The sequence below is a fragment of the Hyperoodon ampullatus genome, assembly GCF_949752795.1.
Source record: "Hyperoodon ampullatus genome assembly, chromosome: 6".
Classification (NCBI taxonomy): domain Eukaryota; kingdom Metazoa; phylum Chordata; class Mammalia; order Artiodactyla; family Ziphiidae; genus Hyperoodon; species Hyperoodon ampullatus.
This window is the reverse complement of record NC_136919.1, coordinates 5055262-5077685: the sequence shown is the minus strand read 5'-3', so window position 1 is coordinate 5077685 and position 22424 is coordinate 5055262. Positions and strand designations below refer to the sequence as shown.

Here is a 22424-nt window from a genome sequence, read left to right as displayed (position 1 = left end):
TGGGAATATAGATGGAAATACTAAGTCGTAAGACAGCTAGTAAGCAATAATTAAGGAAGATGGCAAATGACAGAGCCGGCCAAGTTCACACCCCCCGGTGGATTCCCCAACACTCCCTGTTCTGACTGTGGGCCTCCACCATGGGTTTATACTCACTCTGTCTCATGCAGGTGGCCTGGGGCAGAGCACAGTCATTCAACCCTTCTTAAAGGGCAACGACCAGAAACCAGGGTAACACTCTTCCTTGGGTGAAGATCACATCTATAGCTCCTCCCCAGAGAACAGTTTCTCAGCCATGGCACTGACATTTTAGGACAGAAAATCCTTTGTTGGGGTGGGGGGGAGGCGGGGTTGCTGTCCTCTGTATTGTACGATGTTTACCAGCACCCCTGGCCTCCAGCCAACAGATGCCAGTAGCACCTGCTTCAATCTCCCAGTTGTGACAACCAAAAGTGTCTCCAGACATGGCCACATGTCCCCTGGAGTTTGCAGGAACCCCCACTAAGGAAAGAGAACTTGAGCATCAAATTTCCCCTATGACCTTCCTCTCTTGGAGTGATGAAGAAAGGGGGAAAAATTCCAAGAAGTGAGTGGCTGAAACAGTTTCTTATCAGAGTTCACTAGCAAAACACAGTGGTTAGTAAATCATTTTACTCCGGGCTGCCTGGACTAGTGTCAGATGACAAGTGACACTCTTCCTGGCGTTTAATATAAAACCCAGTTCCAAGGGGTTACTAAACAGATTGCAATAAGAAATAATTGTGGTACAGACCAAATCTCCCACTTTCTTACTCCTTCAATCTGGAATTTAGATCAATCTGGCAAACACCATATATTTCATTCTTGCTCTCTAGCCTCCTTTTCTTAACAGATGGGGCAGGAAAAACGATTATTCAACAAAGACTTTGGACTTAAAACCTTTATTTTCTCCACTTTTAACTAGACTTTTAAGATATTCTGCTGGTCAACATAAAAACAAAAGTAGATGCACTGCAAAATTGAAGAGTTATGTGTTTATATAAGAGGGTAGTGTTTGCTAGTGGCATTCAAGTGACAGCTGTGATAACAGTTCTACAAACTACACTGTGGACAGTCACTGAAGGGTTCAGAATCTACTAATCTATGAGGCTTGTCTTTATTTTACACCACTGAGTTTAATTTTGTTTTTATGTTCAGTTACATGTGGGAGCTAACATTAGATCTGTTAGATATTAAAAAATAAACTGACTTTCATAAAGAGTAACTGTAGCATCGAGAGAGTTTCGACTTGATGTCAGATGGCCTGTGTTCAAATCTCAGCATCACCACTCTTTGCGTGACTTTGCCCAAACGTTTAATATCTCCACAGTCCCAGCTTCCTTTTCTGCAAGATAAGTTTCCACCTCCCAGGGTTATAATGAGAATTAAGTGAGAGAGCGCGTGTAAAGCACATAGCATGGGGCTAAAAGAAGGCTTGGTACACGTTAGCGGCACAAAAGGTGCCCCCGGCTCCGAGAGCGCCGGGTCCGCACAGCAGCATCACACTCACGAGTCTCGGGAGACAGTTAACGGAGTACCTTACACTTTAGATGCCCTTCCTTTTCTCAACTATCCAGGTCGTCTTAGCAACTCAAGGAAAGAACAGCTGGTCTTAAGAGATGAGACTCACCCGCTTCCCCCGAACCCGTTGGACCCAAGCAGCACACCCAAACCAATCCCCAAAATCCCGGAGCTTTCGCCATGAAGTACTGAGCTCTCTCCAAAGGCCATGGGGGCTTGGATAAACTCTTACATTTATCCAAGGCTCCTTGGACTGTTTCCTGAACAATTAAGCCCACAGTTGCCACCCAGATGAACACAATGATATTGCAATAGATTTTTTTTCCATCCCCAAAACCACGGGCCAGGATTCTGCAGTAGAGGGCACGGCAAACCCAATTGTTCTTAACGTCACACTGACCTTCTGCCTTTGAGACCTGGAAGCCACAGCACTGGTGGACATAAATTCTACTGCCTGCTGCTCCAGATCCAAGGGGATAGGGTAGCCCTCTGGTAGAAATCTGTCTGTTGCCTCCTGGAAGAGAGGAAACCTGGATTCCTACAGAGCTTGAAATGGCCGTTTTAGGCTGAAGGGAGGGGTTGATGAAAACCAACAGCTGTTCCAACACATCTGGCTTGACTGGCCCTGCTGAGGTTACTGGTGTTTGAGGACATCTTTGGCTGGGTTTCAAGGGTTTAGCAAGTTTCAGAGCATGGGCCCTAAAGCCGAATGATGGATGTTCTGGACATCACGAATTTCCGTGTGTGTGCGTGTATGTGTGTGTGTGTGTGAGAGAGAGAGAGAGAGAGATTATGTGTGGGCAACGTGGGCCTCTCTGGGGCACAGAGGCAGCATCTTGGAGTGTGAACATGATGAGCTGAGCTGTTTTAAACGCCCAGAGGATGACACAGCTGGAAAAGAACTGTTCTAGCCAACCAAGCTTGACTCTGATTAACAGGAGAAACACTCACCATCCTAAAGGTTCATATTTCACAGGGACAATGAAGGCTCCGCCTGGAACCGTGGAATGCTATGGAATAGGTGTTCTGTACTGAAAGTTCAATCCCCAGGGTATAAACTTAAAAAATAGCACAAACTCATTGCTCAAAGCAGGTGAAGGCCAGGAGAAACACCTAGAGAGTCAGCTTACTTTGTTCACAGGCTTCTCTGGAATCTTCACAGACACCTCAGCTGGTTTTCCCTTCTTTGATGGCGTTCTCTTGATTTTGGGTGAGTGGAATTTGTCCATCAGCTTCATGGTGAAGGAGGAGAGATGAGAACGCTGAGAGTCTGAAAACAAAGAAGGTAAGGATTTTTAGAGGTAGAGTGGGAAGAAGCTGTGGTTCTTTGACCTTTTGTGGAAATGAGCATCGCCCTCAAACAAATCTTTCCCCCTAGCTGTTCAGGGTTACAAAGGATAGGAAATATGGATCCATTAAACATTTCTGCTTCCATGTTTCAATCTTTGCAATTTCCATCTAGTCTAGGCTGAAAGCAGTCAAAATGGGTTTGGAAAACAAACGTGCAAATATTTCCAAGTGTCCTTATAGAGTTTGTCTGATGATCTAACCAATGTCCAAGGGAACCGGCTAAGATGAAAGAATACCAAAGTAGAATCACAGAAGTGCTTGATGTAAGAACTGGAAAGGAAGGCCCTTTTGAATCAACCTTCTCGTTTTCTGGTTTAGGGAACTGCAACAAGTGACATGGGTAAGGCCTCAGAGCTGGCAGTGGAGACTGAAACAGAACTAAGATGTTTGAAACCCTCGGGGACACAGTGAAAGACTAAGTGGTTTCTCGCCAAGATCAGGAACAAGATGAGAGTGTCTGTTCTTACTACTGTCATTCAATTTTGTACTCTCTTACTCCAGTAAAAGCCATCCAGATTGGAAAGGAAGATATAAAACTATCTCTATTTGTAGATGACATAATCTTATATATGAAAAATCCCAAGCAATCCACTAAGAAACTACTAGTACTAATAAACAAATTTAGTGGGCTCACAGGATACAAGATGATATACAAAATCACATGCAAGATCATATACAAAAATCAACATTTCTATACATTAGCAAGGAACATATAAAAAATGAATGTCTAAAAAGCTTCCATTCACAATTATCAAAAAGAATAAAATACTTAGGCATAAAATTACACTTAAGTGAAGTACTGATATGCTACACTGTGGATGAATCTTGAAAACATTATGCTAAGTGAAAGAGGCCAGTCACAAAGACCACACAGTGTATGACTCCATATATCTGAAATGTCCAGAACAGGCAAATCTATAGAGACAGAAAGTAGATTAATGGTTGCCTAAGACTGAAGAGAGCAGAGAGGGACAGAGAGGGGCTGCTAGTGCGTAAGAGGGTTCTTTTGGTGGGGGATAAAAGTGTTCTAAAATTAGAATCTGGTGACGATTATACAACCCAGTGAATTACTATAAAAAAAAAAACTTGAATTCTACACTTTAAAGAAGTCATGTTATGTGAATTATGTCTCAATGAAGCTGTTAAAAAAAACTAACCCAATGAGCAGCCTTCCTTCATTTACCACCCGCCATTTACCACAGCACTTTCCACTGTTTGAAACCATCTTATTAAATTATTTACTTATGTGTTTATCTCCTCACAAGAATGCAAACTCGCTGAAGGCTGTACCTGCCTTGTTCAAGCCTGCATCTCCAGTGCTAACATGGTACCTGGCCCATAGAAGATGCTCAGGAAACATTAATTCAACAAATGAACAAATCAACCAACGAAAAAATACCCCACGAGGACTTCCCTGGTGGTGCAGTGGTTAAGAATCCGCCTGCCACTGCAGGGGACACAGGTTCGAGCCCCGGTCCGGGAAGATCCCACATGCTGCACAGCAACTAAGCCCGTGCGCCACAACTACTGAGCCTGCACTCTAGAGCCCTCGAGTCACAACTACTGAAGCCTGTGTGCCACAACTACTGAAGCCCGCGCACCTAGAGCCCGTGTTCCACAACAAGAGAAGACACCGCAATGAGAAGCCTGGGCACCACAACGAAGAGTAGCCCCCACTCACCACAACTAGAGAAAGCCCACGCACAGCGATGAAGACTCAACGCAGCCAAAAAAAAAAAAAAAAAAAAAACCCACAAAAAGGACTGCTTCTTTAGGTAATGTCAGAAATTCACAGGAAATCTTGAAATTGGTTGAAAATTAGGGAGAACATGATCCTATGCAATGGAAAAAGAAGTATCTGTATTTTTTTTTTTGGCTGTGTTGCATCTTCGTTGCTGCGCGCAGGCTTTCTCTAGTTGTGGTGAGCAGGGCCTACTCTTCGTTGTGGTGTGCGGGCTTCTCATTGCAGTGGCTTCTCTTGTTGTGGAGCGCAGGCTCTAGGCGTGTGGGCTTCAGCAGTTGCAGCATGCGGGCTTCAGGAGTTGCAGTGCGTGGGCTCAGTAGTTGTGGAGTGTGAGCTCAGCAGTTGTGGCTCACGGGCTTAGCTGCTCCGCGATATGTGGATCTTCCCAGACCAGGGCTCAAACCCATGTTCCCTGCATTGGCAGGCAGATTCTTAACTACTGCACCACCAGGGAAATCCCCTATCTGTATTTTTAAAATAAAAAATACACTCCCGGGCTTCCCTGGTGGCGCAGTGGTTGAGAGTCCGCCTGCCAATGCAGGGGACACGGGTTCGTGCCCCGGTCTGGGAAGATCCCACATGCCGCGGAGCGGCTAGGCCCGTGAGCCATGGCTGCTGGGCCTGCGCGTCCACAGCCTGTGCTCCGCAACGGGAGAGGCCACAGCAGTGAGAAGCCCGTGTAATGCAAAAAAAAAAAAAAAAAAAAAAAAAAATACACTCCCTTTCAATTTTCCCAGCAATTAAGTACTAAAAAAACAAAAAACAAAAAACCTTCCAAATAAATGACACAGCACCCTGTATTATAGGCATGTCAGTGTGTCTACTAGTGTTGCATATGACTTAATAGGGCCAAAGTTCAATTCTTTTGTCAAAGACCTTCCAGGTGGCAGGCAGGATCAGATAAACGATCTGCCCTTTGCAATTATCTAGGAACCCACTGCACTCTGGACCAAAGAGAAAAAGCCAGGGCCTGACCTTCGTTCACGAGTGGAGTCAAACCAAGCACAGCTTCACAGCTGTCTGTCTGCTGGCCAGAACTGCAGAAAGCCCTTCTTAGAGCCCCAGTGTGGACACAAATCCACAGGAAGCTCATGCACCTCTCTCCTCACCTGGAACGGCTCAACGCAGGGTCGGAAGGGCTCTCAGCACCAGTCCTCAAACGCTGTACCACCCCTGGGATTCAAAGCAGGTAAACTGGGATGGTGTGGTCGCTCTAGCTCCCCCCTTCGCCTTCCCCACCCAAGCAGGGTGGGCCCCATGTACAGTTTATACTTCCTTCTTTATACTTCGAAATGATGTGACCAGTCTACTAATTCATGTGGTAGTTAAGAGGGTGAGCTTTGCAGTCAGTCTGTTTGAGTTAACAGACTTCAGCGGCACCTCTCCAAGTCTTAAGTTTCTTTGTCTGGAAAATGGGGCTGATAACATTGTTCTAGAAACGGCTGATGTGATGTAGGTTAAATGAGATGCTGCTTGTGGACAACGTGGTGAGGCACTCAGCCATGTGCTGGGTACACGGTACCTGCTCAATGCAGGGAGCGAATTAACCTAACTATATGATTTGGGTGGGTAGCAAGCCTGACCAAACTCTGAATTCTTATTTCCCAGCTGCTTACGGATCTGAATCAGGATACTCTGCGGCACTGAACATCTGACCCGCGATCCCGAGGAACCGAGGGCCTTACACATGCCCCTCTCCTCTTCCTTTAGTCCTGACCAGAAGTTCATCTGTGTCCCTCTCTGGTGCCTCCTTCCGTATTGCCCTTATTGCTGCCCCCATCCTCCTCCTTCGGATGCCGGCCTCAGCATCCCGAAAGTCTCAGCACACCCCTCACCAGACAGGTTCCCCAAGTCAGATGTTAGGGTGTGACTTCCACCCGGGCAAGCAAGACTGAAAGCAGGGCAAGAAAAGCAGACACAAATGGGGAAGTAAAGGCAGGATGCATAGTTTCTCTGGTGGCCAAAAATGTTCAGAGACATGGGCTGGGCGAGCCAACCTCCGCCTCCTCTGGTCTGCTGCCCCGAGTTGCTATATGGGTAGGTAGGGGGCTGAGGGACTGGCCAGATTCACATCTCTGCCATCATGACCAGGGTGGAGCTAGGGTAGGCAAACAAGGTATGGGGGCTCCCACAAACCCCTGATCATGACCCAGGGGTCAAGTAAGGACACCTCCACCTGACAGCAAACAGAGCCCAGGAAGTATTTCACAACATACCCTCTCAACCTCTGCTTTGCCAAGCACAGCCTGAGACTCTGGTCTGTCTTGGGGCACAGCTGGGAATCCACATCAGCAGTTAAAGAAAGTGTTATATCCACCAATAAATCTCTCTCCTTGTAGTATTTAACAGCGTCAAAGCAGCCGGCTCTAGCACAAGATGTGATAAATGAAGTGGAGGAAGCAGGTTCTTTGTAATGACAACCAACCTCCTCAAGCCTGGAAATTAAGGACAGCACTAACTAGGGCAGATTTTGACTTGGAGGCTGCTTGTCACTTTTTCCTTGAAACAACAGCTTAGCAACACAGATTTCAACACAGGTTTCAGGAGACTTGCAAGGTCACTCAAACTATGCATTTCAGTGCTGATAAAGCACTATAATGACCAGTGACAGCATAGTGGAAGGAAGCAAAGGTGGCAGCTACGTTGGGGTAATCTTGCCAACAGTCCCCTCCCACACACACACTTCCTGCCCCTCTTCTCACATTCCTCATGTGTATCAATCATCTTGGGTAGAGGGCAATGCTGGAGAGATGCTCTCACACTACTGCAGAGTTTCAGGTGACTTTAATGACCATCTCTGACTTTTCACTTGGGAAGTTGTAAATGTATGTGTTTAGATATTTTCTAGTACTGAAATTAAAACAAAATTTTGAAAGATTTCATACATACACATGTACAACTTACAGAAAATTCATCAAATCCATGCATCCACCAACCCAGACTATCAAAGAGAACTGTGAGCAATGATGGAGTATCTGCACTATCCAACGTGACAGCCACTGGAGGCTATTAAGCACTTGAAATGTGCCTAGTGTGACCGAGAAACTGAGTTTTTATTGAAATGGAATTAAACAGCCACACGAGACTGGTGGCTGCCGTGCTGGACAGCACGGCTCTAGAAGCAGAAGATCAGCAATCTCACTGCCGCCACCACATGCGCCGTCATAATCATATCTTTCTTCCCGACGATGGGTAACTGTGGTTTTGATTTTTGTGCTTATCCATCCCTTATTTTTTAAAAAAATTTATTATTTAATTTATTTATTGATTTATGGTGGTGTTGGGTCTTCATTGATGCGCAGGGGCTTCCTCTAGTTACAGCAAGCAGGGGCTACTCTTCATTGCGGTGCACAGGCTTCTCATTGCAGTGGCTTCTCGTTGCGGAGCATGGGCTCTAGGCACGCAGGCTTCAGTAGTTATGGCTCGTGGGCTCTAGAGCACAGGCTCAGTAGTTGTGGCACACGGGCTCAGTAGTTGTGCATGAGCTCTAGAGCACGGGCTCAGCAGTTGTGGCATGCGGGCTCTAGAGCGCAGACTCAGTAGTTGTGGCACGTGGGCTCAGTAGTTGTGGCTCATGGGTTGTAGAGTGCAGGCTCAGTAGTTGTGGCTCACGGGCTCTAAAGCGCAGGCTCAGTAGTTGTGGTTCACGGGCTCTAGGGCACAGGCTCGGTAGTTGTGGCACACGGGCTCAGCAGTTGTGGTTCACGGGCTCTAGAGCACAGGCTCAGTAGTTGTGCCGTGCGGCCTCTAGAGCATAGGCTCAGTAGTTGTGGCACGTGGGCTCAGTAGTTGTGGCTCATGGGCTGTAGAGTGCGGGCTCAGTAGTTGTGGCTCACGGGCTCTAGAGCGCAGGCTCAGTAGTTATGGTTCACGGGCTCTAGGGTACAGGCTTGGTAGTTGTGGCATGCGAGCTCTGGAGCACAGGCTCAGTAGTTGTGGTTCATGGGCTCTAGGTATGCAGGCTTCAGTAGTTATGGCTCGCGGGCTCTAGAGCACAGGCTCAGTAGTTGTGGCACATGGGCTCAGTAGTTGTGGCACACGGGCTCTAGAGCACGGGCTCAGTAGTTGTGGCATGTGGGCTCAGTAGTTGTGGCTCATGGGCTGTAGAGCACAGGCTCAGTAGTCGTGGCTCATGGGCTCTAGAGCGCAGGCTCGGTAGTTGTGGTTCACGGGCTCTAGAGCGCGGGCTCAGTAGTTGTGGCACGTGGGCTCAGCAGTTGTGGCTCACGGGCTCTAGAGCGCGGGCTCAGTAGTTGTGGCACATGGGCTCAGCAGTTATGGCTCACGGGCTCTAGAGCGCGGGCTCAGTAGTTGTGGCACGTGGGCTCAGCAGTTGTGGCTCACGGGCTCTAGAGCGCGGGCTCAGTAGTTGTGGCACGCGGGTTCAGCAGTTATGGCTCACGGGCTCTAGAGCACGGGCTCAGTAGTTGTGGCATGCGGGCTCAGCAGTTGTGGCTCACGGGCTCTAGAGTGCAGGCTCAGTAGTTGTGGCGCATGGGCTTAGTTGCTATGCGGCATGTGGGATCTTCCCGGACCAGGGCTTGAACCCGTGTCCCCTGCATTGGCAGGCGGATTCTTTTTTTTTTTTTTTTTTTTTTTAGTGGTACGCGGGCCTCTCACTGTTGTGGCCTCTCCCGTTGTGGAGCACAGGCTCTGGATGCGCAGGCTCAGCGGCCATGGCTCACGGGCCCAGCCGCTCCGCGGCATGTGGGATCTTCCCGGACCGGGGCACGAACCTGTGTCCCCTGCATCGGCAGGCGGACTCTTAACCACTGCGCCACCAGGGAAGCCCGGCAGGCGGATTCTTAACCACTATGCCACCAGGGAAGTCCCTCATCCTTTATATTTTGTCATAGTTTATATCTATAAGTATAGTTTAATGTATAGGTTTGTGAAGTTAACTTAAATGGTATTTCACTGTAAATATTCCTATGTTCTTGCTTTTTCACTTAGTGGTAGGTCTGACGTTTGGCCAGGTGACGTGTGTATAAGTGCTTTTGTTTTCAGTGCTGTGAAGTTCCACATACAGCAGTTTTACTTAACCCCACCCTGCCAGTGAATACTGGGTCATTTTCAAACTTAAATGGTATTTCATTGTAAATATTCCTATGTTCTTGCTTTTTCACTTAGTGGTAGGTCTGACGTTTGGCCAGGTGACGTGTGTATAAGTGCTTTTGTTTTCAGTGCTGTGAAGTTCCACATACAGCAGTTTTACTTAACCCCACCCTGCCAGTGAATACTGGGTCATTTTCAGCATTTTTGCTTTTTTTTTTTTTTTTTTTTTTTTTTTGCGGTATGCGGGCCTCTCGCTGCTGTGGCCTCTCCCGTTGCGGAGCACAGGCTCCGGACGTGCAGGCTCAGCGGCCATGGCTCACGGGCCCAGCCACTCTGCAGCATGTGGGATCTTCCCGGACCGGGGCACGAACCCGCGTCCCCTGCATCAGCAAGGGGACTCTCAACCACTGTGCCACCAGGGAAGCCCCGGTTTTGCTTTTATAAACACACGGCAATGGACCTTCTCATACTTGCCTTCTGGAGCACATGCAAGAGCCTTCTGTGACTAGAACCGCTGGGCTACAGAGTACACACCACATCTCATTCCATGGATGTTGCCAGATGACTCTCCAAAGGGTCTGTGCCACTCTGCAGCCCCAAGGGCAAGGCTGAGTCCCAGCTGCTCTCCCAACACCTGGGGTTGCCAGACTTGCACTCTTTTCGATAGGGTCATACCTAAACAAAGGAAACAAAAGTCCTCCTTCCCATGGAAATGCTTTAAATTGGTGTATCTTACTGCGTTCTATCAAATCTGCCAGAACAACTTCAAAGCTCATGGATAGAACTTAAAAAAAACCCTCAACCACCACTTAGTACGGCATTTATACTAAGGAGGGTCTGGAGCTCCCAATGACCAATCGTCATTTCTGCCAGAGGAGGAAAGCTTACATGACCTCACAATCAATTTCTGTAGAGATGGCCGCGATGTTACTAAGAGCAGCACTCTCCTGGGCAACCATCACAGGCCGCAGACAGGCTGTCAGATGAACGTCCTTCTCTACCCTGAGGGAGAGAGAACGGGCTGGAGGAGAGGCACGTAGCCTGCTCACAAAATCAGGTCTGAAGCAAAACCAAAAACACACCAAAGCCAAACCAGTTTCTTCCAAGTAGTCTGCCAGGTATTCAAAATTTCATTCTTCAATTTTCAATTTGCCCCTTGGCCAGGCTTAACAACGATCTCTGCTTGGTGCTGACAAATGTACACATCAACTGGCCTTTCAGACGTCATTTGTAGCAGCAGCTGGGATCCCAACTTAGCAGTGCTTTCTGTCAGGGCTTAATTTCGCCTTGGATGGGGGAGTCTCTACATATCAACCATACAAGGGACCACAAAGTCAGGGGCAGTTCCTTGGGAGACACGGTGGCTGCTTATTCTTCGTACCGACGGCGTGCAGGGCGCGGAGCTGGGCACTGGAAGGACTCCCGCTCATCCGCGCACGAGCTCTGGTTGCACACTTCCGCTTCCTTCATCCACACCATTTCCCAAGTGTGTTAAAAGGACAACTAGAGTGGAGAAGTGACACGAGGACATTAGGAAGAACTGTTTAAACATAAGGACTTCAGATTTTTAAAGGTGTGTTTGCTTATCTAGAATCGTACAGACTGTAATGTAAAGACAAAGACAGCGTGAGAGTGAGTGGGTCACGGGCAGCGGGCTCTGGAAGCAGGCAGTTGGTGTTCTCGCTTGCGCGTGGCCTCTCTGAGCTGAAGGTGCCTCGCCTGTGGAGCAAGTGTAACCACAGGACCGACCTGCCTGGGTGGTTGTTGCGAGGGTTAAGCGTGAACCTGCGTGTGAAGCATTTAGCAAAGGACCCGATACACAGCAAATGCTCAGTACACGGCATCCGTTACTGTTACAGAATAACACCGCCAAGCCTCTGCCAACACTCAGTATGGCAAAGGCTAAAAATAATCCCAGCCTAGTAGAGCGCACAGTAACCTGATGCTTCATTTTTTCCAACAATTTCCACATTAAAAGATCCTCTTTCTTACTTAATATAGAACTATTCGTGTTAGGGAAAACGGGGAAAATAATTTCTCTAGTTCTGCAACACCAAAGGCTCTTTTGACATGAAAATCTGTTCATGTTACCCATTGGTTCAGGAAGTTGACTGATAGCTATGATGCTGCTGTGGGTGCTGATGGAAATATTAAGCATATCCTTTTTTCTTTTTTCAGTAACAAAAGTAAAACAACCTCATTATAAAAACCCAAGCACTATAAAAATATATAATATACAAAGTGAAAATCCCTCATAACTCCACGTATGGCAGAGCTGAAATATTTCCCTGACTTGCTTTTTTCAACTGAGCGATATGCTGTGGGCATTTTCCCATGTGAGCACAGTTAACGGGTGAATAATGTTCTGCTGAAAGGCCAACCACACACAGTCCACCAGTCTTCTGACTGATGGTTCCGGTTCCTAGCCCTTGCCCTTCAAACAACAGCACATGGAAGCACCCCCTCAGGCTTAGCCCTCTGAGCACCTGTCTGAGATAGGCTCCTAGAAATGGAACTGTTAGGCCAAAGGGCATAAGCACTGAAAACCTGCTAAGAGACCACGCAGCTGCCTTGAGCTGGAGGCAGGCCAGCAGGGACTGTGCCAAAGAGTGAGACTCGGGGCGCAAGCAGAAGAGGTGGGGTGCAGGAAAGAGACCAGGCCTGGGGACCCCTGCCACCTACAGAAGAACCCAGGCTTCACTGTGGATCTGGGCTCAACTCCGACAGAGCTACCAGTTTTGCTTTACTTGCGTAACAGGTAAGGGTTAAAAGCAGATTCAGAATTGAACAGACACTTCACAAAAGATGAAATCCAAATGGCCAATAAACAGATGACAAGGTGCTCCGTTCCATGTGTCATCAGGAAACAATAAATTAAAACCATGAAGCAATACTACTACACACACACCAGAATGGATAAAAGAAAAAAAAAAAAAAGAAACACTAAGCATTGGTGAGGATGAAGAGGTACAGGCACCCTCTCTCCACTGCTGCGGAGGGCAAGGCAGGACGAGAGCTGAGCACACGCTTCCTGGAGGCCCAGGATTAAACCTTAACTCATTTTGGAATCCGGCACTTAGCCCCGAAACCAGCACACAGTGAAAATAAATAAATGATTGTTAGTGAACACAAAGACAAAAGAATCAACGAATGAATTCTGCAACAACTAACAACTACTACATTCAACCAACACCAGAGAGTAATATCTGATTAGTGATGTAGACGGGACGGTTTATACTGATTTTTAATACAATTCTCTGAGGAATGCCAACACGTGAGTCAGAGACAACTCAATCAAGAACTTTCTCTGCTGTGGTGGTTCAGTTTGGGTCATCTGGGTTAAGAGAATGTTGTTCAAGCCACTTCCAGGGAGAAGACAAGAGAGAAACCATACCTTTCCCTCTCCCCATCTAGGTCTCCAGAGGACAACAGACTCCCTGTACTATCTGACAGAAATACAACAAGAGCCACATATGATTTTAAACTAACCTAAATTATCCATAATATTATAATTTCAATATGCAATTAAATAAAAACCATCAACAAGACATTTTACTCTTCTTTTTCTTTCATGCTAAGTCTTCAGAATCCAGTCTCCTGCTGGACCAGACACATTTCCAGCACTGCTGCAGCTCGAGGTCCTGGGAGTGGCTGGCCCTCCCCGTCCCTGTGAGGAAGGCTGGTCCACTGGTCTCTTGAAAGAAAGCACCTTGGGCTGCTTGGATTCCAGCGCTTCTGGACTGTGCCGCTGAGGTCTTTAAGGGTGCTTCGCCTCCCCCCGGAAAGGCAGACAGTGTGCAGCTGCAGAAGGGCCCACCACAGGGGGACCCCTCACCCCCAGGCTGGGCTCCAGGGCAGCACGTGAGTTCCAGGCTCTGAGGCCCTCCACTAACCACTGCCTACTGGAGGCACTGCAGGATCTCATTCTAGTCACCACGGGGTACAGGGACAGAGAGTGAGGAAACTCGCTGTGCAAGGCAGGAGGTGTAGGGCAAAGGAGGCAGACTTTGTTTGAACAGAAGGAATTTCTGACAATCATCGCTTCCCAACAATGCAAACCAATTTTCTTCGGCAGCAGGGACCAAGGACACTCATGCTGGCAGTGACATCATGTCCTCTGCTATGATTTGGGGGCAAAAGGAGTGACACTGACCTCCACACATGGCCAAGGACAGCCCTGTGAACTCATTCCCACCCCACCTGCAGCTCTGATATAAGTGAAACACTCCCAATGTGTGTGACTCTGAGTAAGTTGCCCACTGGGGCCTCACTTTTCTCATTTATAAAATGGGAATAATGATCCTTACCTCACCTCGTGGTGCTGTTATAAGGATGTAATAAAGTACTCCATGTAAAGTCACTTAGCACAGTACTGGCACTTCGTAAACATTAAATAAATGTTGTCTGCTGTTACCCAAATGTTCTGAGATAACTGCCACCATTCTGAATGGGCAATTATTATTTTTTAACACTGTAGAATTTTTAAATAGAGGAGATAATTCATTGAGCCGGTGCTCTTATGATTTGAGCATTTTTCTACATGTGTGTTTTACTTTAATTTAAAGAAAGTTGTAAAAAAAAAAAAAAAAAAAGGTAGAGCAGAGATGAGAGGAGTTGGACTCTTGGTGATGTTGTCTGGGCTGTTAGATACAGTTTTACTTTTCTGAGGCTCAACTGCCTCTCAACTTCCAGCAACTTGGAAAAAAAAAAAAGAAAAAAAGTAGAAAAAGAGGAGAATCCAGTAACTAAAGTACCCTGAAGGATTTAAATAGAAGCCACAGCCTCTGCCAGGTAAACTTCTGATGTGAACAAAGCCTGAAGATGACCTCCTGGGGAGCCTCCCACCCCCTACCTGTCAGAGAGGGCACTGAACAAAGAGTTTTCCCAACACTTACTCCTATTATGAAAAATTCGTCAAATAACGAACAGATATCCCATGAGATGAAAGGGGACCCTCTGGGATTGAGAGCTGCTTCCCTCGTGGAGCCCAATCAAGTGGCTAAACCAGCAGCTTGTGTGTTTAAACACCCTCCTGGAAGCCAGGCCCTGCCCAGGGCCAAGCTCACATCAACACTGGACTGGAAGGATTCTTAGCACCCTTTGGCAAATGAGGAAACCAAGTCGCAGGGGCCTAGTCCCCCACCTCCCACCCCCAGAACACGCAAACACTCATCACAGACAAGGCAACTGTAGCCCTAACGCGTGCTGTGAACCACTCAAGGTCAGCCTGTCCCCAGGGTGGCCTGCTCCCAAGGAAGGATTTTTTTTCTATGACTGTTTGGAATTGACCCAAAGATTCTTAAGGCCACAGGCTTCACAGACTTCCAGAGATGTAAATTAGTCATTTCTCCAGAGTGTTATTTCTAGAGACGAGAGAGGAGAGAGATCAGTTTATTCTGAGTAAACATACCAACACACTGGGCAGAAAGCAGGCGGGGCCAAAGCGCATCCCATCATCAGGAGCCCAGCTACAACAGGAAGCAGGTCCACCCTAACCTTTGTCCTTTAGGTGGAGCTGTCTGGAGCAGCCTCTGTCCCTCAGAGGAACTTGGATGTTAGGACTGGTGCCAGTTCAGAATTCAAACAACGCTCCTCAAGGGCAGCTGAGCCGACTGTGTAGCACGGTGTCGCCCGCCCAGCAGCCCGAGGTGGGGGCAGGAAGTCGTGTCCATGAGGCGCCAGGCCCAGCACGGGGCACCGCAGCACCACGGCCGCAGCAGACGGCAGCTCCATCCACCTCAGCTGCTCTAGGCCCAGCTAAGGGACCCCCGAGAACTCATGATTTGTCGGGCCACCCTCTGGGCTTCCAGAGGAAAAACAACATGTACATTTGTCTGTGAGCACATGTTAACTCATGTATTTCCCAGGCAACAGGAGAAGGAGCTGGGAGTCACAATCCCCAGCACTTTGGGACACTGCTGGGATTTCTCGCTGGGCAAAGATCTAAGAAAGTGAAGGGACAAGGGTCACCTGTCAACTCCCCTCCCTTCCCTATCACCTCAGAGAAACAGGGTGCATCAGGTAATGCAGGGCAGGCACAGACGGCACCCTCATTCATTCACTCACCCATTCGTCCCATACATATTGATATGCCAAGCATCTGCAAGTGCTGGCGTCAGAAAAAGGAGGACACAGCTCCTCCCTCCAAGGAGCCCCTCATCTTGTGGGGGAGACCCAGGAAAATCCTCAGTCCTGATGCAGCAAGGACTCCTGGGATGCCGACGTGCTGAGTAAAGGCAGGACCCTTCCAGCTGCTCACAGCCCACTCAGGAGGAGGACGGCTCCTGGTGCCGGTGGAAGCGCCCTGGAACCCACGGGCTTCGAGTGAAAACCCAGCCTGCTCCCCAGGGCAGGAAAAAGGGCTGAGACTACAGGCTTTGGACGTTTCACATGGGGACCAATGAAGAACATCACAGTCGGCAAACAGGAGCTGGTTTGGAAAAGGCTGCAAAAAACTCTGAAGGACACAGAGGAACCTGAAAATGCCCACTTCTCCAAAGACGCACTTCTGGCTTCCCAGGCATGGGGGTGGGAGCGGGAGGGGGCGGGTTTGCAGGAGAGGCAGCCTTTGCTCTCACGCAACCAGAGGCAGCGCGTTTGCTCCGGAACAACACGAGCCAAGGCTACTCGGCTGCTCCCTGACAGACCCCGCCCCCCCCCGCTCCTGTGCCTCAAACACGTCTGCGGCCAGGGCTGTGTTCTCACAAGCACGTCTACCATGTCGGTTCATGCACGCATCGGGTAAAAAACAAACCCCACTCGGCTCTATATGTTCAGAATCAAGCGCGGATCCATCCCGGTCTCTCCGGGGTAAGGACCAAGGTGGTCCTGGCTGCCCTGCTTCAGAGGCCCCACTCCCCACCAGGTGCCAAGTGAGCGGTGGGCTCTCAGCTTCCATGAAGCGTGGGAACTTGAAGGGATCTGAGTCTATGACAGAGGAAGCCGAGGCCCTGGTAACTGATTTCCCGCCAGCCTAGGACCCAGGCCTCCTGAACAAAGCCGGTCCAGGGCTCCCTCCTCAGTAATGGCCGAGAAGTATTAAACAGCTTCCAGTCACTTCTCTTCCTCATGGGACAACTTCAGCATAGTAAGTAAAAATGCAAAGAAGACAGAACGCGAGACAGCCACTCCAGTGCTGGGGACACCCACCTACCCTCTGCTCATGAATTACTTCGGCCACAGATGGTCTAACCGCCCACCAGAGGCTCTGAGCGGCCTCGAAAATCTGACATCAGGCTGGTTTAGTCAAAGCCAGAATTTCATTAGCTTACAGCCTGAAATCCAATCCAATTTGTTTCCAGTCAGATGTATGGGCCCCCCGTGTACAAGGTACTGCAGACACCATGTGAAGCCGACAACAGCAACACAGCCATCGCTGGGTCCACTGCTTGCAGGGAGTGCCCAGCACCACCCAGGCACTCTATGGGTCTGTCTCAGCTAATCCTCACAGTGACCCTCCAGGGCAGGAAAACTGAGGCTGAGGAACAAGGGACAGACTGGATCTGAACCCAGTGCAGCTTCACACACCAGGCACGCAGTCTCCAAACTTAGTAGAGAGAGAAGGGAGTTAAGTACCCTAAAGATGGCTCAAATGAAGCAGAGTACAGGTTCAGAGGAAGGTGGGCTCGTGTGTCCCACTCATAACAATCCAGTGCCCATGGGTGCAGGGCCCTGTGCTCGCCTACGAGCACCACTGCCCTGCCCCCACCCCGGCTTCCGACTCAGAAGGCACATCTCAGCGTGGGCTCCTCTTCCTCTTTTTTAAGCTGGAGCCCAGCAAATATGCCGTTTATTAGATGTGTTCACAACTTTGATCACCAGGGAAGCAAGTCACCACAAGAGTAGAAGAGACTTTCAGGCCAGGACTGCTTATAAAAGGGAATCACACCCTTCTGGAAAAGTCCAAGACCAAGATGGCTCACTCACAGAAAGACATCAAAGATGTGGCCGCCTCCTGGCCGTGCTAGCACCTGGGCTAAAAATACCCTCTGTGATGAAATCTCAGGCACAGTCTCTTAGCCTAAGGGAGAGGCCAAAGTTATACACTGAGTCTTTCAATTTGGGAGGTGGGATTAGGGATGGAACCGAGACACTATTTTTAAACAACAGGTCGCTGAAGAATACATATTTTAGTGACTGCTGGAGTTGCCAACATTTGGCTAGAAAGCATTGGAAGGGGATTTTCTGAAGTCAAAAAGGCCTCTCAGTTCTCAAGGAATTTATACCTTTACAGTCTGTGATAAATGGCAAATGGCCTCACAATATGTATTTTTAAAAGACAGTTCCTCAGTGGCGGCCAGCCCCTTTCCTGGATCTTGGACCCAGCCAAACAACATTCCTCTAACTGTCTCCAAATCTTCTCTCTTGTTCAGAACTCTCCCCAAACCTACCCCACCGCAGTGAGTGCCTTTAGTAAAAATCCAATTGCCTCATTCTAGAATCCTCAGAGCAGGAAACAGTGTGCATTTTTTGAGAAGACATCTCATTTTCCCTTGTTCTCCCTCAGCAGCCGTATCCTTTAAGTGTCCTACAACTGAAGTTCTTTTCAAAGGACCAAATCTTTGCACAGGAGGCGGCTTCCTGCCGATTGTCTAAAGGCCTCCATCTCGGCAAGCCAAGGAGGAAGAACACACACAGGCCACATGGCGAGGGGAAGGCAGAGACATGTCTTCTCAAAGTCAGCTGTCTGTGGTCAGCATTCACTTTTCCACTGGAACATTATTAAAAACTGAGTTCAGGCCCTGGCCATGGGGCACAACGTGGCTCCTTCCACCAGCCAGATGCTAGGCATTTGGAACCATAGAGGGTCCATGGTTGAACAGGAATGTAGGCCCTGCCCTCAAGTGGTTTATCAGCTAACACGGAAGTAAAGCTGTACACCCAGGGCTCCAACACACAGCAGAGCGAGACAGCTGCTGAAGAATTAAAGGGTTTACTTCCTGACATAGCCACAAAACATTCATGAAGGAAGCCCTGGAGTTGTAAGCCAAGCAGACACTGCAGAATCCAGCTGTGAGAAATGCAAAGGGATGAGGGTTGACTTGGGTGAAAAGGCATCCTTGAGAGACGAAGCTGAGTGGGCCTTGGCTACACGGGGGGCAGGTGTGTGGTCTACTCCTCCTGCTAACGTTAACTTCAAGTCACAACCCACTAGTAGGTCCCTAAATCAATTTCCTGGATCAAAACATGAAACAGAATACAAAATATCAGAGGGCACTGCAGATAGTAAGGCTAAATATTTCACGAAACTTATTTCACTTACTACCAACCTGACACGCTAAAGACCCTTCTCCCTGGGGAGCACGGGGTAGAGAAACCCTCTCACTAGGACAAAGAGGAGCCACAGGTCAGGGGTCCTGTAGGGCAATCAAGACTGCAAATCTAGTCTGTACCCGAAGTCACCAGGACACTGGTTGAGCTTCCTGACCTGGGTCTGGAACGAAGAATCACGCACAGGTGTAGAGCCAATAGGTGGGTCATTTCTAAGGTGGAGGCTTATCAGTGGCTTTCAAACCTTTTCTGACCACAGTAAGAAATGTATTTTATTTTGCAATCAAGTACACGAAGTATATCAAAAATCTACAGGTTTTAAATTCTTTTCCACTTTTCAATCCACTGAGTCGATTCTACGACCAAACAGTGTTTTAATCCCTCCCCTGACAGCGAGCAAGGAGCAGTGGGAGGAACTGTGCGGCCGCCGGCGGCATCACTGCGACCTGGAGCTGCTCAGAGTGCTGGCTCTCCACCCAACCTGGACCTAACGAGCGGAGGTCTATGGGGAAGGGACTCCGGAACTGGGGCTTTAACTAGTCCTCCAGGTAACTCTGCAGCACACTCACGTTTGAGAAGCACTGTTTTGGAAGACAAAGATCTGGGGGAAAGCAGTCAAGCTGATAAGAAACTCCAAATCTTGGGCCAAAGAGGGGGAGGGGTTGACTGCAAGCCCAGCAGAGCCAAGTGCACATATGAAGTGATAGGCAGGGGGATCCTTTGACTCTGACAGAAGGGGAGGGTCTCATCTCAGGTCAGAACATTCCTCAGGATAAGCCCCTCCTGATGGGGAGACGGATTGTAAAAGCTGCACCCAGAACACACCTGCATTAGCACAGCCAGGGGCCTGGGGGAAAGGGGTGACCACCAGTCTCAGCTGACAAATTCCAACCAGCCACCCCAAGCAAGAATCTTCAGCTACAAGGCTCAGAGCACAAGTAAACCGATAAATAAAACAGGACCTACCGTGTGCAGAGCTCTTGGGACACGTGTTTCACACGGAACTGGTGACCGAAGTGATCACCACCGCTCTTCCTTCTGCTCAGTGCCGTGCTCACTGACATCTGGCATCGACTCTGTGCTAGAAAAATCTGTGATTTTTGCCCTCAAGTAATTGCTCTAAGACAGTGATTCTCAAGAGGGTAGAGAGGTGGATAATGACAAGGTTTTGGTCTAAAAAAGCATAAACAAGACACCTATACAACACATTCCCATTTGCAGTCAGAAGAAAGCAAACCTGGACAAAATAGACAGAAGCTGAAAGGGGAAGGGCTGAGGTGTCCGAACGACCACAGTTAGGGGGGTGAGAGGCCACCACATTGACCCCAACCATGAATGAACTGTTTCCTCCATGGAAAATGAAGTATCTTTAAAGTCCTCTAAGTATCTTTAAAATTCAAGCACATTCTAAGATGAAAACCACATTTCACATTCGAGATGGGAAATCTTATATTTCCTAAAGAGGAAAACAAAATCAACCGGGAAGGAAAGGAATTTGCCCATGACCCAGACTCCCCAACCACAGGTCCCCCCAGATGTGACAGCTAGCAGTATGTTCCTGTCACCCAGTCTGTGTGGGGTCTACAAAGACCCCTTCCTTGGAGGAAAGGGTATGGCAGAAGAAAGTCTGGTGGTATTCAACCAAAGTTTCCAAGAGCCACCAAGCGGCCATAGAGAAAAACATGTCACTTCATTTCTTCCAGGAAGCGTGGGCCCATCATGTACTCATCATGACTTAAATCTGCTAAAAGACAGTTTTTGTTCTGCGACTGGTGTCCGCCAGCCACTGGTGTCCTCAGAACTAAGGGCACCTTAATAATAACATACGCAGCTTCCAAAAAGCTCATGGATATGTTTGAAAAATGCATGAAAATCAGTGGACTGAATCTGTAAATGGGTCTACGTTCTGCAGAAAGCTTGGCACATTTTTTTAAGGCCACCTTTTCAAACATTTTTGGTTCGAACTTTCTTTACAAACTGAAACATCACCACAGAGCAGGGATCAAAATAGATTTAGTTTCTTTGTAATAATATTTTTGTATTCTTTGTGGTAGAGGTTGCGAGTAGTGTTTTTATTTTCAATTTTATTTATTTGTTTGTTTGTTTTTGGCTGCATTGCGTCTTCATTGCTGTGCACGGGCTTTCTCCAGTTGCGGTGAGCAGGGGCTACACTCTGTTGCAGTGTGCAGGCTTATTATTGTGGTGTCTTCTCTTGTTGTGGTACACAGGCTCTAGGCGTGTGGGCTCAGTAGTTGTGGCTCTCGGGCTCTAGAGCGCAGGCTCAGTAGCTGTGGCGGACAGGCTTAGTTGCTCCGCGGCTCTTGGGATCTTCCCGGTCCAGGGCTCAAATCCATGTCCCCTGCACTGGCAGGCAGATTTTTAACCACTGCGCCACCAGGGAAGCCCCGAAGCTCAGGTTCTTGATGTCTCATCACAGAAAGAATTCAGTAAGAGACAAAGTGATAGGTAAGAAGTGGATTTATTTAGAGAGAAACACACTCTACAGAGTGGGGGCCATCTCAGAAGGCAAGAGAGGTGAGAGTAGTGTTTTTAAATTTTTCATCAAAACAAAAATATTAGCACACAACTGTGTGTCCTGAAGCTTGGTTAAAGTCTGCCTGTACGGGGTTCCCCCACTTTATCTTCAACATTCATTTCTGAGGCGATGAACCAAAACCAACCACGGAGAAGCCAGTTCTGAAATGCTGAAACAGGCAGCCTCTTCTATCCAGTCTCATGGAGCACTGTTTGGCTTTAAAATTCTGATCTCCTACTTAAAGAAGTCAACCTCATAAAACTCAGCTCACACGTCTGTGCTATACAACTGGTCCTGGGCCAATTCCCCAAAGCATGAGAGGTCCCACTCTGGGCCTCTCCCCAGCCACGAAGAAATCTAGACCTCCACACTTGGTTCAGGAAAAAACTCTTCTCCTGTGTGATTTCCCTCTTCCAGGGCTATAGCTATGCGTGGCCCATGGCACTTACGTAACTCTGCTGGCTTGGGCGTGGCAGGAGCTTGGAGAGGTGTCAACTGACGGCATCCGTCTGGTGAATGTAAATGTCCCCTGACGTTGCCCCACCTGTTCGTAAGGCACCAAGCTGAAGAGAGTGCCCTGTAAGCAAAGCCCAATCCAGGCTGGCTGCCTGCCAAGGAAGATCCTCTGTCACATTCCCTTCACTCCTCCTCAGAGGAGAAGGAACCCTGTGGAGACGGATGACTGCGTGAGGTTAACATAGCACTTTTCAAACCCTTAAGTACTCAGTGCCCAGGATGCAGCAGTGAGTCAGATAGACGTGGCACCAATACTTAAAAGGAACAGGGAAGGAAGACCTGAAACACACCATTACAAGGATGACAACTGCTACAAAAGGGGGGCCAAAGCCCACTAACCAAATCGGGGGAGGGTGGTGAATGCCTGAACCTTGGCCTGGGTTTCCCCAGAGGCAGGCTGAGACAGGGTTCAGG

The 22424-nt window shown here is 48.4% G+C and overlaps 1 protein-coding gene across 6 annotated transcripts in view; it reads right to left on the bottom strand.

Annotated features, from left to right (window-relative positions):
- The window catches only part of RAPGEF1 (Rap guanine nucleotide exchange factor 1), a gene marked incomplete at both ends in the record, with an annotated part of 149417 nt that overhangs the window by 64805 nt on the left and 62188 nt on the right, over window positions 1–22424 (bottom strand). For 4 of the 6 annotated variants that reach the window (XM_079707223.1, XM_079707221.1, XM_079707225.1 and 1 more), the window contains 2 exons: window positions 1940–2053; window positions 2670–2809. In XM_079707223.1, coding sequence (XP_079563349.1) covers window positions 1940–2053; window positions 2670–2809 — 254 coding nt within the window. The remainder of the gene's footprint in view (window positions 1–1939; window positions 2054–2669; window positions 2810–22424) is intronic. The other 2 variants (XM_079707222.1, XM_079707226.1) reach the window with 1 other exon arrangement.